Source organism: Paramormyrops kingsleyae, chromosome 7 (genome assembly GCF_048594095.1).
Source record: "Paramormyrops kingsleyae isolate MSU_618 chromosome 7, PKINGS_0.4, whole genome shotgun sequence".
Lineage (NCBI taxonomy): Eukaryota > Metazoa > Chordata > Actinopteri > Osteoglossiformes > Mormyridae > Paramormyrops > Paramormyrops kingsleyae.
In genome coordinates this window covers 23,216,471-23,232,994 of record NC_132803.1, presented here as the reverse complement: position 1 = coordinate 23,232,994, position 16,524 = coordinate 23,216,471, and the positions used below count along the sequence as shown (strand labels likewise).

General features: G+C 41.9%; 2 protein-coding genes across 3 annotated transcripts; one reads left to right on the top strand and one right to left on the bottom strand.

Annotated features, from left to right (window-relative positions):
- Positions 1–35: 35 nt before the first annotated feature.
- dolk (dolichol kinase) lies at positions 36–6,224 on the top strand. 2 transcript variants are annotated; one of them, XR_011992406.1, is made up of 3 exons: positions 36–248; positions 1,282–4,735; positions 5,500–6,224. XR_011992406.1 is itself a non-coding variant. In XM_023807905.2 (2 exons), exon 2 carries the CDS (start codon positions 1,410–1,412, stop codon positions 2,979–2,981), a length of 1,572 nt encoding a protein of 523 aa, XP_023663673.1. In that variant the 5' UTR covers positions 36–248; positions 1,282–1,409; the 3' UTR covers positions 2,982–6,224. The 2 variants fall into 2 exon arrangements, 1 of the variants encoding a protein (XP_023663673.1); XM_023807905.2 differs by having other exon boundaries at positions 1,282–6,224.
- Positions 5,062–12,410, bottom strand: phyhd1 (phytanoyl-CoA dioxygenase domain containing 1). The gene is made up of 11 exons (XM_023807906.2): positions 12,078–12,410; positions 10,500–10,658; positions 10,150–10,225; positions 9,989–10,036; positions 9,801–9,856; positions 9,352–9,414; positions 9,102–9,123; positions 8,221–8,349; positions 7,427–7,543; positions 7,080–7,206; positions 5,062–6,839 (listed from the first exon to the last, which is right to left on the bottom strand). The coding sequence occupies exons 1-11, from the start codon at positions 12,132–12,134 to the stop codon at positions 6,794–6,796; spliced, it is 900 nt and encodes a 299-aa protein (XP_023663674.1). The 5' UTR covers positions 12,135–12,410; the 3' UTR covers positions 5,062–6,793.
- Between the last annotated feature and the right edge of the window lie 4,114 nt (positions 12,411–16,524).

The window sequence follows — 16,524 nt, the reverse complement described above, 5'->3', positions numbered from 1 at the left end:
TGCCACTAATTACAGCATTTCCGGGTTTTGTGTGTCATTGCACTGGCTGAATAGTGTGACAACACCAAACGTGGCGAAAAAAATCATGTAAGCGATATTGTAGTGTCATTCGGTTTCCCAGTCACGTGGTTTTACTGTCATGGCCACCGCGTAGGTTAGTGAAGTGGACGGCCGTCTGCACAAAAAAAACTGATTCAACATCATATACGAGAAGATAGAGAAGGAAGGTTTTCGTTGTTTCCAGATGGGTGAGTCAGTACAAATTAATAGCGTATTCCAGTTCATATATTGCTTTCACTACATGGCATGTATTAAACTTTATTCTATTCTATTCATTCATTCATTCATTCAATGTAAATCGTCTTTCCATTCAGATGAAATATTGACTAAATACCTGATGTTTTTGTTGAAACGACTCTTTAGCATTTTGACAGGAATCTCAGCTGCTGGTAGGCGTTTTGCCTCCTCATTAAAACGATGTCATACTTAATCGTGATGAGACAATAGCTAAAGTATTTTGAAAATAATCATTTATTAGTTTCGCTTCGCTATTTCCTGCTACATTAAAAATATAAAATGTTAAATAACTGAATAGTGTTTTGCTTGGGGACTACATGCTAACGGTGTTATCTACATGGTCTTCATATGTTTAATATTGACCTGACACATGAGCACCAGAATGCAATCGATGCTCCACGACTATTATTTACTTGTCTTTTTTAAAGAGGTGTGACAGCTAGTCAGTTTACTTCTAAGAGCTATCTCTGAATTTTACATTTCACATTTTGTTTTACGTCGTAAAACAAATAAGATGTAAATGTTTCACAGTAATGTAACCTGTAATTTGCACATTACTAATATTTTATTCATATTTATTAGTTTTGGGGCTAGTTCCGATCTTGAAAAAAGCCATAAGTTCATTATCGCTAACGGTCGTATTAGTCAGGGGATATTGTAAAAACATTTTTCTATCCATGTCATAGGTAATATTTTATTGCCCAACTTACTGTAACAGAATTAACGATTGCAAATCAAACTTCCAGGGCCAAGAACATTACTACACCCAATCTTTTGCAAGCTTAGCAAAGAGAAATTGTGTAATTGACCTTCAACCTGAATTTAACTTATTGGGAAGTAGATTACTTTTAATTACGTACTATTATAAAGAAGTGTCAATGTATTTAAACCCAAAACAGATTCCCTAGAACAGACTAAAATGTGAGTTCTGTTTCCCTGAGTAGCAGTTGATAATTGTTTGGTTTGTTCTGTTTTCCTTCATAGGTGATGTGGATAGATATGTTGGGTAGACGATGTTAAATTCTGAAAGAGAACAATCCTGACAGCTTTGGAGACCTTAAACATATTTTTGAAATACATATTGGATACAGTGCCCCCCCCCCCCAGCAATCATGCTCAGAAATCCGGTGATTGTGGAGTCACTCGTAGTGTTTGCCATCGTCTTTTGCGTGCACCTAGTGGTCTGGAACCAGCTGTCTTGGTGTTGCATCGCTTTGGCCATCCAGGCTTTCTACGTGCAGCAGAAATGGGACCGGCTGTTGCAGTCCGGCGGGGCGGTCTTCCAGTTCCGGCCATCAGCGAACAGCGGCATCCTGTCGGCTTGCATGGTTATTCCCCTGCTGGGACTGGCCCTGAAGGAGCGCTGCGTGGCCTCCGGCAATGTGTACTTCGAGCGCTTCTCCATGGTGGTCACGGTCACCGGCATGATGCTTTCGCTCTTCCTCTCGCTGATTGCCCTCGGCATCACACGGCCCGTGCCGACCAACACGTGCATCATCGCCGGCATCGCCGGCAGCGGCGTCATATACACCACCAAGAAGACCCTGACGGTGTCCGAGGTCATCGAGGTGCTGGAGGTCCTCCTGATCTTCGTCTACCTTAGCCTGATCATGCTGTACTTGCTTCCCCGCTGCTTCACGCCCGGAGAGGCCCTCATCATGGTGGGAGGCATCAGCTTCATCATCAACCAGCTCATCAAGCGCTCGCTCAACCTGGCTGAGGTGAAGGGCGATCCCGTCAACTATTTCCTCCCCGTGGTCCTGGTGGGAACGCTACTCTTGGGCGTCATCTTCGCCCTGCTCTTCTGCTTCATGGAGTCCGAGACCTGGGTCTCCGCCGTGTTCTTCTACACCATGTCGGCCGTGCTGGGCCTGGGCATCATCGTTCCCTGGCTCTCACTGCTCATTCGCAGGCATCCGATCATGTGGCTGCTGGACTTCCTCACGCACAGCCAGACACGCCTCTACCTGCTGGCCTATTGGGTCCTACTGGCTGCCCTGGCCTCCGTGGTTGTCTTGCACCAGAACTACAAGAGGGCATCTGGCTCCAAAAAGCACCAGGCCTCGACGGTGGTGAGGAAGTATTTCCACCTCATTGTGGTTGCCACGTACGTGCCGGGATTGATGTACGATCGACAGCTGCTCCACGTAGCCTCGGTGACCTGCCTCGCCGCCTTCCTGCTCTTGGAGTACGTGAGGTATTTCCGAATCCGTCCGCTGGGGCAGGTCCTGCGGCAGCTGCTTACGCTTTTCCTGGACGAACGCGACTCGGGGCCCCTCATCCTCACACACATCTACCTGCTCCTGGGCATGTCCCTGCCCATCTGGCTCTTCCCGGGACCTTGCGCCCCGAAAGGGAGCCTGCCTGGGGCTGCGGGTCTAGTGCCCTATGCCGGAGTCCTGGCGGTAGGTGTGGGGGACACCGTGGCCTCGATTTTTGGCAGCACCATGGGGGAAATCCGGTGGCCCGGGACAAAGAAGACCATGGAAGGTACTGCCACGTCTGTCTTTGCCCAGATCATCGCCGTGGCGATTTTCCTCATCTTCGACGAGGCCGTCAACCTGAATGCCAGCTATGCATGGGTCTTGGGATCCATCACTCTGGTGTCTATGCTGGAGGCCTACACCGCTCAGATAGACAACTTGCTCCTTCCCCTGTACCTCTTCATTCTCCTCTTGATCTGAGCAAGGCCTGAGACCTCTAGTGGCCTGGTGATGGTAACACTCTGAGAATTACGGAAGATCTAATTTGATCATGCTTGAAGATGGATAGATCTGTTTTCAGAGCTTTGCTGATGTACCAAGTTTGGAAAAGGGAAATCGAGTTATGCTTTTCAAGAGTCTATCCCAATAAGAAGTGGGTTTTTTTTAGTGCTGCACAGAAAATTTTGCAACGTTAGATGTTTTAAAAAGGAGTTCTTTTACTTTTTTTTCTTTTACAGTGACTGCACTATTCTGCATTACCGAACAAATTTGTTTTGGAGAAAAGAAAGCTTTAAAGTTTATTGTATTTATTTGTGAACTATGACCAATTACTACACAACTAGGCATGTCCAGTTTATATAATGGACTGTCTAAAACAAGTATGACTGAAGTAAGTAAGACTGAAAAGTATGATGTGGAATTTGATTTCGGCTTCAGGAAAATTTTATTTACCCCTGATAGTAAAAACAGCTCCATTTACTTAACCAGTGAAGGATGTACAGTTTTTTTATGGTATAAATTTTTTTTAACCACTCACGGCATTCACTGGGTAAATACTGTGGGACTGCTGCAGCATCAAGAGACTGAATTATTAAATGGGAGACTGAATTTTGCATTGTGGTGTGTGGATCTCTGTGTAGGAGTTGATGGCCTTGAAACACAGCTGCTTAATCCCTTAGTGGATTTAAGAGCAGGCCTGAAACAGAACACGCACCAGGCTTATCTAACATGTCAGCTGAATGGAACTGCTACCAGTGAAGCACTCTGAGGGGAAATGCTTAAGATGACCACAAGGTGGCAGTATGTACTGGTGACCACGGTTCATTTTTCAGTAAGAAGGTATATTTATTGATCCTTTGGGAGGGTTGTTGCCCCTGAGCATAACCCTTCCTTCAAAAAAATGTACAGTCTAGGTGGTGTTAGACAGAGACATGCTTGAAAAATGTAGTGATGGGACAATGACATTGTACAAATGAATGGCCTGTCGTCAAATGTGGCCGGGCATTTTGGAGATGGTGCCTGAGCTCAGAAGGTCACCGCTTATATCCCAGGCTAGGCAGAGTGATGTCACTGTTGGGGCATACCCCAGTTGCTCCGGGGACTGGCTGACCCTGCTTGTATGTCGCTTCGGGTAAAAATGTCTGCTAAGTACATAGTATAAGCATCATACCAGCAGCCTCTTTAAGGACGGGCTTCACTCTTCGGTATGAAGTGTAATTTGGACTGGGACCAGACTGGTAAGAAAATTACTCTGATGCCAATACAGATTTTAAAGAATTCAAATTTTTGATAGATAGACTAACTGCAGCCTAATATAGCAAAAAAAATTAGGCATCGAGATTAAAGTACAGTTTATGTAAAACTCATTGATATGATTATATCGGCACCTAAAACTAAAACAGCAGAAACTCACCGTCAACATATGTATCAGATAAGGTGCTTATGTGTTCTACCTAAAAGCGCCAACTGTATTCACTCAAATAACTAATTTTTGCATGTTGTGAAACAATATTTTCATTCCCAGGTAAAAAGTTGCCCTGTACTGGAAGCATAGCTCATTAAGAAGTTGCCTGTTATTTTGCAGGAAGCTTAGCTCGCTCTTCAGTAAGAGCTCCACTTTTCTTCATACAGGGTTAAGGAGACCCTGTCAGCAGGTTTTTTTGCTGATGCCGGGTTGGTGGAACCTGAACTTCGGCTTGTTTAATCAGCTGGCTGAGGCCCAACACCACTTTCAGGTAGACCAGACTCAGTCCGCACAGTGCTAGCTTATATCAAAGGTTAGTTCAGCCTACCAGTCTTCCCCACCTTGATATAAATCCCCCGACAGCAAAGACTCTCATACTCGGTACAACTGTAGTAGCTTAAATTAATGTAATTATTAATGTGATTATTCTGAACTTTGCTCAACCTACGATTGTCAGCATCCCCAAAATGCAGATGACAGCATTCATAATCCGTACGGAGAGTTCAGCTCTACATCATGTTATCGTCTGCCAGTCTTTCTGATTGCTTTATATTATTGTAGCTATTATATTAAAACACCAATTTCTAGGCTACAAAGTTGTTTGTCATAATAGTTTTAACAGAAATGTTACTATGTCACTGTACAGATGTATCTCCTGAATACTCTGCTTGGTTGTTCTCATTACATTACTGCACTTATTATACATATACATTAGCAATCATGCAAACAGGGCTGTTTTAGCAAAGACTAGCACAATACTTGGTCTGCTAATTAGCATCTAGGTTCGTACTCTCGTCCCAGGACTGAAGTGGATGATGACAGTATCTAACATGTATATATAGCATAGCAGCTTCTGTTAGATGACCCACAGTACTTTAACGGTCCCTTTTTAATAGTAACGAATAGCACATGTTTACCAAAGAGGCGATGTTCTTTGTTCGAGATTTTTATGCTTATAGGGGTTTGGGAATATGTTGCTTATGCTTACTAAAGGGATTTGTCATGGTTGTTCTAATATTTTGTATTTGATTTCAGATTTTCTTGGATCAAAACCTCCCAGTTGTTCAGCAAAACTTGGTTGATGACCTTAATCTACAACCATCCACATGCAGTTGATTGGAATCACAAATACAATACATCAACATTTACTATTATTAGACAGAAGAGCAGAAACAGGTGTTAATGCAGGTCATTGTAACTTAGCTGCTGTGTATCTGCAGACAGCTTGTGTAGAGGTGGCATGACTGTCCGCATGCTGGCCTTTGCTTCAACACTTCAGCATATTGCTAACAGTTAGCTAATGGTAACCTACCTCATCTCAATTCAAACTGTGTGCATTATAACGGTCCTGTCATTTCAGGCTGCATTCACTCGACGCATGACGCATTCTGAATGGGGAGGTGATATGGTTAGGGACACAAGGTCTTGTCAATTAGCATATTATCATGAAAAGCAGTCAGTCAATTTTAAAATCTGGTAGCTGGACACAGTAGTAGATGATTTTCTAAAATGCCACTGAGGTCTTCAGCTGGTTCCTGACATCTGGTACAGTGTTGCAGTCGAGATAAAATCAAATATGCATATATGATGGCTCCCATTCCTCAATCGAAATGTGTTTGCTTAATTCCGGATTTTCAGCTACTCTTGCATGCATATGCAGTAAAACCCTCTCTTCTGGTATTTGTATCTAAATGTTTTTTCCTTTGATATGAAAATTACAAATAATACAAATAAAGGGAAAGGATGGAGCAAAAATAAAATTAATCTGTGCGATGTGACTTTGATGTGCAGTTTGCTTCTGTGCGATGTGACTTTGATGTGAAGTGAGCAGTGTGCTTCTGTGCGATGTGACTTTGATGTGAAGTGAGCAGTGTGCTTCTGTGCGATGTGACTTTGATATGAAGTGTGCAATGTGCTTCTGTGCAATGTGACGTTGATGTGAAGTGTGCAATGTGCTTCTGTGCAATGTAACTTTGATGTGAAATGAGCAGTGTGTTTCTGTGTGATATGACTTTGATGTGAAGTATGCAGTGTGCTTCTGCCGTCTGTTCCCAAGATCGATTCAGTGTCCAGACAAATGTCCTTATCAGGTCAGCTGAGTTTGTCACATGCATGCTGCAGTATTGGATGATGAGCATTTAGCATGTTTTATGAGCATGCTTGCCTGGGCACTGTTAAGCATCGGTATGTCTTCATGTTTTTATGTTTTATGCTTCTGGAATAGGCCTGTAATACTGACTTTTTTTTTTATCTTAGTTCTGAGTACAGTGTAAAACTAAGGTCTACAATCATCATAGGGAATGAGTGAATGTGAACGCCTGGTGTTGTGTCAGGTGTAGAGGGACGGAAAAGGTTGCTCTGGGGTGGGCTGTAACCTACAGAAAATGGACAAAACAGAAACAGCACTAACTCAGGTTGCAGTTTTTTCCATGCATAAAACAACTCAAGATGTTTATCTAACTCAATGTATCTAATGACTATCAGAATACCATTAAATTTAGGAAAATTCAATTTCAGATTAGAGTAACTCCTGCAGTCTGAAGTCACATGTGCCATAATACCCAGCTCAGGCTCCCCTAACTTTCTCGTTATTCCCCATAATGCCTTGCGCTCACCAGTTGTCCGGACTCCAGCGTGTATTCTTGGACTCCATGATGTGAAAGGCGTAGGCATGACGGGAGACGTTAGAGGTGTTCTGGGCACTCTGGTGGACCACCTCACCATGGATCAGAACCACTCCCCCTACAGGTAGATCAGGTAAATCACACCCATCCAAACACATCATAAGAGCAGCTCAGCCTGATTCTGCACACACGGTGACGGCTGTTATTTCCACGATGACGCTTATAAGAGTTCATGCCCCGGAATGTCTAAGCCCATCTCCCCGTTTTCATTAATTCTCAAAATTAGTAAAAATACTTTGAATAAAAGCACTGGAATGTTAAAAATGAAGAGTCTCCACCTTTCCTAACCGGTGTGGGAATGAACAGCTCGCTGTCATATTTCTGCTCCTGTCCCACAAAGTCCGTCAGGGAGTCGGACCCCTGGGGGGTGCGGACAAATCGGCGCGTGATCCCATCTGGAGGAAGCGAAGAATGGGCGTTAAAAAGAAAACAAACAGCATGATCTCGTCACATACAAAGTATCACACGATGAAGTGTTATGCTGTAATTTATCCTTGTAATTCTCTTGTCTTTGGATTTATTTGCAATATCAGAAATGATATCATGTGTGCTATTGTTTAAAATTTATTCACAGGGTGAAATTGATTAGACTTAAAAGTATCAGCCAGCCTTGCATGTTCCTCCGGGTTCGTCATACAAATTTACCGATTAACTGCATCATTGTAACTGGACACCATGGCCTTGACAGGTTTGCATAACCCTTAAGAGATAACAAGGCTCTGATATTTGCATCGCTGTACAATCTAGCAAAGAATGGTTACTATAGCATGTTCTAGTGCATTTTAATATTCTGGTGTTTAACAATGGTGTCCTTTATTAACAGAAGGCGGCAGATAAAATATGAGTTGGATTCCAACATGCGGAAAATAGCTACAGTTCATGATTATAGTGTTGTACTGCAAGGTAACGTCTGAATAAGCAAAGGAAAGGTTATACAGTTTAGTGATCATTCCCTTTTTCCAGGTGATTCTAGTTCCTGACAAGTCAACAGGGGTCTCCAGCCTTAACTGCTGTGAAATGCAGCCCAGTGCATGGAGGCTCTGTGGATCTGCATGCACGCGGCTAGTCTTACTTTTGTGTGAGCCAGGAATGAACCAGAGGCAGCCATTCTGCTGCGTGACATCCTCCAGAGCTATCCACACGCCCATCACCCGCCCCAGAGGCTCTGTGTACAGGAAAGTGGCGTCTTGATGCGGGGTCACTGCAGGATGGACCAGAGCACAGCAAGAAAGGAAATTCTCATTGTTACTGTTTTTCTGGCTGACTAATCGTACTAGCACATAAAACGTAAATAATAATAATCAATACTTTATTGATCCCCATGGGGAAGTTGTCTTTACGCCTCCCTCAGCTTGTTCTTTTGTAGAGTAAGTTGTCCGCGAAGGGCAGCCACCTGTAGCGGCGCCCAGGGAGCTGGGGGTTAAGGGCCTTGCTCAAGGACCCACAGACGTGCTGAGGCTGGGTTTAACCCGGCAACCTTGTGATTACAGGCACACAGGCTTAGCCCACTGAGCCACACGCTGCCCCCGATATTCACTAAGGAAAGGTTAAATACTGAATACTGAAGCTCTTCGAGTTGTAATTAGGGCTGGGCGATATCAACAAAATATTATATGGTATTTATGAACATTCGTATCGACATCAGTTTGAATAACGTGAGTATTGTGGTTCAGCTGAATCACTTTTCTTGCATAATTAACAGTTAAATCCCATCAAGGTCTAAGTATGTTGGCGTAATTTCTCATTATATCTGTCACGTGCTCCATAGCTATCATTAAAACAATTTGGGTCATAAACAGAGAAACTCAAAACCACCTGTCCTATTTTACCATTTTCTACATATGAATTTTAGGATATCATGATAAATATTGATATTGTGATATCGTTTTTTGGGCATATCACCCTGCCCTAGTTATAAGTATAGAGCCAGCCAGCTTCAGGCAGCATCCTTACCTTCTCCACCAATCCCAGGTTGCTGAAAACATAAAGAGACCAATCAGACAGCTCTCTCAAGCTCTAATGGGAAAACACTATAATCCGATGCCAAGTTAAAAAATGGAGAAGGATTGGATACCAGAAGAAACCAGAAATCTGGGGGCATCTTTATGCTGCGTGATCTCAGATTTAGCCTAAAGACACACTATGCTTTTGGCTCCCGTTCCTGTGTAGAAGGTGTTAATGCAGAAGTAGCTGTACACTCTACCTTGAATATGTACATGCTCTGCAAAACCACAGGATTCTCAAGACCCAACTTCTTAACCAAATTCTGGAGGAAAGAAATTCATACATTGAAACACTTCGTACATATTTGATAGACATGTGACTGATTGTTACAAACAAGTATGACTGATTTTCCAGGAGAATTCGATTAGATTCAGATTTGTCACTGTGCAAAGTACAAGTACTCAGAGAACAAAATGCAGTTTGGCATCTAATCCAAAAGTGCAAAACAGCCCTAAAGTGCTACAAACAGCTGTACGACACACAGGTGACAACAAAATAGAGAAATCTACATTTTTATACAATGTAAAATGTAAAGCATTTAGAAAATGTATTCAATGAGATGTCATCACGCTGAAATTTAAAATGAAAATCATGATGTTTCTTTGTGTGCACTGCATAAATAAAAGTGTACTGCTTTAGCTTTACTACCTGGACACTCGGGGAGTGTGTGACGCTTTTATACGAAGCATCATGGGCATGGAGAGCTGGAAGGCAGGAAGCAGCATTCAGGGATACGATTTTTATTATTCAGCATAGGTAATTCCAAATGTCACTGACAACTGGACAGAAATGAGTCTAAATGAAGGATTAATTTAGTAGGATTTAAAAACACTCACCATGTCCAACTTTATTCACAGAAAGTTCCTTTGGCACAATAAATTCACCTAGATGTTCAAGATGGCAGCTTATTATATATTATAATAGGACAAATGAATGAATGAATATATTTAAGAATTTAATCTCCTTTAAAATCAGGGCACAAATTTATAAGGTATACCTTTATCATCGAAAACATCCTTTTCAAAGAAGAAGCGAATCTTGTCACCACTGGTGATAAAGTAATCCGCACTTCCCTACGAAGAAGAACCAGATGGATCCTTCGTATCATTTTTATAGAGTGAATTGAACAGAATTTTACGTCATAATGAAGTTTAGCATATAAAATGATGTTTACAATACACACTTAACAATGTTTAATAGACAAATGTTCCCCACCTATATTGTAAAACTTTACAATAAATTTACCTGCACCTTTAAAAAACACAGAAGATAGGCAGGGAAAAGGAAGAAAAAATGTTGAATTACCCGGAATCCACCTGAGGTTCTTTGTCATTAATTACAAGGTACCTGTGTCTTTAGCTGCTCATCGTGGTCAGTGGAGAACTGTATTCTGCAGTGTTTGGGGACATCCATCTTCTCCACGATTTCCTTCATTCTCTCCCTCAATGCATCACACTCATCTGGGTCCAGGAACCCCTCCAGAACCAGGAACCCATCATCCATGAACTGACACATAAAAGGTTAATCATACCCTGCAAGCACACTGGCTGCAACCCTTTTCACCATCAAAATATTTGTTTCAACTGGGGAGAAGCACTAAAAAATGTTAACGTGGTCAATCTCAAAGAATAGGAAACAGGAGGCTCCTCCAAGTGCTTTATGTGACTCAGCTCAGTCATATTTTAACCTCTCAGTTTGTTTGCAATTTTATTCAATACATACCTGCTATCAAATCAATTTCATGCATTTAAAATGGATAAAGGTGTCTTACACTCAACATATTCCTTTAGACTAAATGCTGTACAGGTTTAGTGACTGAAACATTTGACAGTAACTATAGCTTGTAAATTATATTTCATGTAGTGCAGGGAATCCTTATCTGAGGCAAGGAAACTAGCAAGATCAGATGCTAGTTTGCAAGATACATCCTGACAAAGCTATTCGACCCCCACACCTTGTGGGACGGAGGGAGCAGAGTGGACTGTCTGACAGAAACCCATATCGTCAAATATGGGGCAGGGATGTAATGCAGCAGTATGAGACTACGGTACCAACCACCGCAGCACTCTCCAATCTGCCGGAGGCCTGGTACCAGCTTAAACAATGCATAAGCTGCTTTACACGCACACATGAGGTCGTGGGCACGCCTTGCTAACTTCATACCATAAGTATCAAGTAGTTTCTTTAAGATGACAACAAAGTAAAGAAGTAACACTCGTGACACCAAAAAAAGTGCGATTATTCATAGTATAAAAAAAAAGAGAGAGAGAGAGAGAGAGAGAGAGAGAGAGAAAGAATTGTGTAGTGTGTCATTTGTTTCACTAAAAAATTTGGACAGCCCCCGCCACAGGTGAGTACACACATTTTCCCGATTCGGACAACACCCAAATCAGCGCGTCTACACAACGAAAGCATCCAAACACAAATAACTGTAAAATATATGTCCGATCATAAAGGCAATTATCGGAAATGCAGTGATTGCAGGTTTCCTTTTTCAAAAAAGGATTTTTCCTTTTCCAAAGGACTGGACACGAAGAAAATAACATACTGACAAGGGACTGTCAAGCAAGAGATTATAAAGAATTGAAGGAATAAATCAGGCCATGGAATTTAACCGGATCGATTTCTTTAGACTACTTAAAGGATCAGTTTACAGAATTACAAAAACAATGTTCGAAGAACTGATAAATTAATTTAATGTTCTAGCGCAAGATGGTTATGTAGATACAAATTAAATAGGATGTAATTTAGATTATGATATTTTTGACAGGCTGCATGCACATGGATTACGTAACTGGAACTGAAGGTTTAAGACGTTTTGTATTAGCACGTTTTTTTGCGTAGAATGGGTGTTTTAAAAAGAAAGTGATATAGGGGTGTAATTGACATAAATTGTCATACGAGTAAAATGCAAAAAGCACTTACCTTTTGAACATGTTGGTCGGTTAAAATGCTCATGTTCTCACTTGTCTTTCCGGACATGATCCCTGCCCGACGTCCCGCGGCCGATTAGTAACGCGCGTCCTGCCTTTTCGCGCATGCCTACACTACACTGTCTTTATAAAAAGCATTGCACTGCTCTGTAAATATCTAAATATTGAAATCTTAAAGATTAATCATAAGGTTGTTATTGAATATATCGCCTTAAGAGAAATGAGATTTAAGTTTAAGAGGTGTTCTCTGCGATGACGGTGTGCTATCCTCCTATGATGAAGCAAGGTTCATCATGGATACTGCTGTACTACAAGATACTTAGATGATCGGATAAACACAAAACATAATTAGTTTTCTCGTGAATACCGCATAACCCCTCCCCCCCCCCCCCCCCCCCAAAGGCCATTCACACGTCCTCAAGAAAACGAACGTTTTATTTTGCAACATGACACAATGGCATGCTTTGTAACTGCCGCTATGATGGACACGGACTGTATTCAAGCTGGAAGAACACTACAATTCAGCTGGAGCACCGAGAGCATAATGGTGCGGGTGAGGTCAGGCCCCAAACCTGCTCCGACCAATAACATTTCACTGCGTATGTCTGATATGTGACAAAATTAGAATTGGTATTTCATTTTAATTTGAAAGAGAAAAATACAAAAATATTATTGCAATAAGTTGCAAATGGGCTGTGCAGTTATCAGTAAATATTTTTTTTATTTATATATACAGTGCCTGACAAAAGTCTTGTCGCTTAACCAAGTTGTAGGAACAACAAATAATAACTTGACCTGTAGTTAATCAGTTGGAATCAGAAATGGATAATAAGAAAAGGCAAAGCCCTCTAGATTATGCTTATTATACCAAAATAAAGTTTTGCATCATTCATTGAGTTTTGTCATGTAATTAGGACAGAAAGGTCAACTTTTGCCTGGACAAAAGTCTTGTCATATGCAAAAATAATGTAGAAATTATACATATATTTCATTTAGAATACACAAACATGCTACAATAACATCAGAACATAAAGTCATGGTGCTTTGGAAAAAAAAATTAATAATGTGTATGACTCCCATGAGCTTGGAGGACCACATCCATACGTCTTGGCAATGACTGAAATAACTTGCTGATGAAGTCATTTGGAATGGCAAAGAAAGCAGTCTTGCAGGACTCCCAGGGTTCGTCTAGATTCTTTGGTTTCGTCTTCCAAGCCTCCTCCTTCATCTTACCCCAGACATGCTCAATAATGTTCATGTCTGGTGACTGGGCTGGCCAATCCTGGAGCACCTTGATCCTCTTCAGTTTCAGGAACTTCAATCTGGAGGCTGAAGTATGAGAAGGAGCGCCATCCTTCTGCAGAATTTGCCCTCTCTTATGGTTTGGAATGTAATGGGCAGCAAGAATATCTTGATACTTCAGGCTGTTGATGTTGCCATCCACTCTGCAGATCTTTCGAACACCCCCATGGATGTAACCCCAGACCATGATTTTTCCTCCATCAAACTTGACTGTTTTCTGGGTGAATTTTGAGTTCATGCGGGTTCCAACAGGTCTCCTGCAGTATTTGCGGCATTTGGTATGTAGTTCAATGGATGATTCGTCAGAAAAATCAACCTTCTGCCACTTTGCCTCTGTCCATCCTTGCTGCAAGCTGTGGGCCTTGGCAAATTCAACATGCTTTTTTGTTGTGTTCTTGTTAATCTCTTGTTAATGTTGGTTTCTGAGCACTAATTTGGCCATGGAGACCACTGCGTGCGAGAATTCGAGAAACTGTTCTTGTAGACACAGTGGTTTCTGGTGACCAGTTCTGATGTAGCTCTGCAGCAGTTGAAAAAGGGTTGGCCCTGGACTTTCGAAGCAACAAACGGTCCTCTCAAAGAGTTGTCTTACGGGGTCTGCCTGACCTGGGCTTGTCATGAACATCACCAGTTTCTTCATATATTTTTTTAATCCTCTCCACTTGACGTTTGGATACATTAACGATGTCTGCCACCTCAGCAGCAGACTTGGTCTGTGGTTGAATCTTTGGCATGTTGTCAGAAGTCAGGTTGCACTTCAAGTGAAGGTCTGGTTTGCTGGGGTTCTTTTTATACACACCTGGGATTATGTTCATTACAATATTTGTCACAGGTGAACCTCTAATCTGTGATTGTTTGAATCATTAAAAGACATGACAAGACTTTTGTCCTTGCAAAAACAGGTGTTATGGACTTTAACAAGCTGGTAACATCAGGACACTTTTTGACTGTTTCATTTTGTACCCAGTTATTAATATGAAAGCCCTTGGCATTAAATTGATCCATTCAATGTAACAATTGATTGATTAGAAATAAAGTTATATGCCTTCTTAAGTTACTATGTCCTTATGTGACAAGACTTTTGTCAATGACTGTATATATATATATATTTGTATTTATCAATATAAAGTAGCACTTGCCAGTTTATGGCGAAGAGTACTCAAACCCTTCTACCAGTCCTCTCCTGAGGAGCATTCAGATGATCTGTTCCTTTGGTGGGTATCTGATATTGGTGGTGCTTAAGAGAGTTCCACGATCTGACTATTAAAAAATGTTTGCATGTTACTACTAAACAGAAATCTCTGATTTACAGTACACTCAGACCTGTTACTACAGCAGCTTTCAGAATAACAACAAATGTGGATATCACCAATGCTGACTGCACGCTCTCACCGACTTCCATAAGATTCTGTCCCTACTTGGTGTTGGTAGGAGCATCACAGTCATCGAACTCAAAGCTCTGCAGCAGCACATGCACTGGGGGTTTGAGACGACACTGATCTTCTCATTCGACTTCCATTTCACTAACTCTGGTGACAGTGTCTTAAATGTTCATAATTTTTGGCAAATGAGGATGACGGCGAAGGAAGAGGAAGAAATAGGGAGTGATGCTTGTGGAAGACTGGTTATAAAGAAAACCAATATCAGCAAGAGGTCAAAAGAGATAACATACCAAGAATACTTACCTAACCATTTACAGATTTTACACCATATACAGCAGCAGGCTAATACAAGTCCTGATCACTGACTGACTTTCTGTGCCACTTAATGTTGGTTGGATGTTTCATCCTGTATCAGTAAAGATTGTTTACACTAATAAATCTTTTCTTGGCGTCAACAGGAAATACCCAACATGTTAGGAGTTTTCAAAATCTTTACCCATCTATTTGTCTGGAAATATGGACAGCTTTGTGATGTGAGATGCAGCGTAAACGTGTGTGGTGGCATGCAAGCTGCAAATCAGGAAAGGGGTGCAGAACGAGGAGCGACATAAGGAATTATACTCCAGATAACTTCTGGTTTAAACTCCAGCCACCATCCTCTTGTAACTTGGGGCCCCACGTGATTAAAACTTTGTCAAATTCGATTAAACTGTAACTTTCGTTACTCAATAACAGGCCCTAGACTTTAAGCTTCAGGAGGTACGTAACCTGCACCTACTAGAGTACAAGCAGTTGATCATTTTATCTTTATGAAAAAGCAAGTATTTTAGAACTCTGCAATTGCAATTCCCACAGTGTACTGATGGGGTCTTTAATGAGGAAGCTGCAAAACAAGGTCTTTAAAGAGCAACGACACCTAAGAGGCCCAGGATTTGACCAGGAGGCATCCTGACAAGATGCCGGAACCATCTCATCCGGCTCCTCATGGATCCAATGGAGCAGTGGCTGTATTTCAAGGTCCCTCCAGATCTCGGAACTCCTCACCGTCACAGAACAGGAAACATGGATTTTAAAAAAAGGCCATGTAGAGATGTGAATGGGGCTACAAGATTGCAACACTGACTGCAGGGACAATAGGGCATAGGGCAGTGGTTAGGTTTGGTAACTATCCATAGGAGGAACGAAAGCCTGCTGCAGATCACTGTCTGATTCAGTGTTGGGATAGGTCCAAACAGATGGAGTTTTTTTTTTTTTTTAAACGACTGAAGAGAATCGCTTGTTCAAAAGGACACCCTAAGTGTTCATTTGCCTAACATCACTGAGCAGTATGTAGTGCTAGTCCTAGTGCAGAAATTCTAGAAGGGACTGTCAAAGAACCACAATTTCCACCCCAAATTCAAAGGTTATTCTCGTTAACTCCATCCATGTTCCTGCTGAACAGCTCCAATTGCCACCATGACGATACTTGTATTTGTTGTTCCTAAAAGCATAGCAAAGGGCACAAGTTTGGGTTGAGCATTGGGGTGGGTGAGGTCTCCACCCATTTAAGGGGGTCCAGGGGGTTGCATTGGTTGGTTTTGATTATTGGGGGGTTATAATGCCACCATCCCCCCTTAATTTACGCCCATGGAGTACAGGTACATCGAAATTCTTTGCTTGCAGCACCTTTTGGGATTCTGCTCACAGGTCCAACGGGAAGCAAACCAGCAACCTTTCAGACAAGGTCATAGATGCTTCACCTGTTAGGTGCGGAAA

Bases quoted from the DNA above. Each gene is read 5' to 3' on its own strand.
- dolk (XM_023807905.2), top strand. From the start codon at position 1,410: ATGCTCAGAAATCCGGTGATTGTGGAGTCACTCGTAGTGTTTGCCATC.
- phyhd1 (XM_023807906.2), bottom strand. From the start codon at position 12,134: ATGTCCGGAAAGACAAGTGAGAACATGAGCATTTTAACCGACCAACAT. The intron at 9,857-9,988 runs GTGAGTGTTTTT...CCTGCCTTCCAG, and splicing joins TGTGAATAAAGTTGGACATG to CTCTCCATGCCCATGATGCT. The intron at 9,124-9,351 runs GTAGAGTGTACA...TTATGTTTTCAG, and splicing joins AGAGCATGTACATATTCAAG to CAACCTGGGATTGGTGGAGA.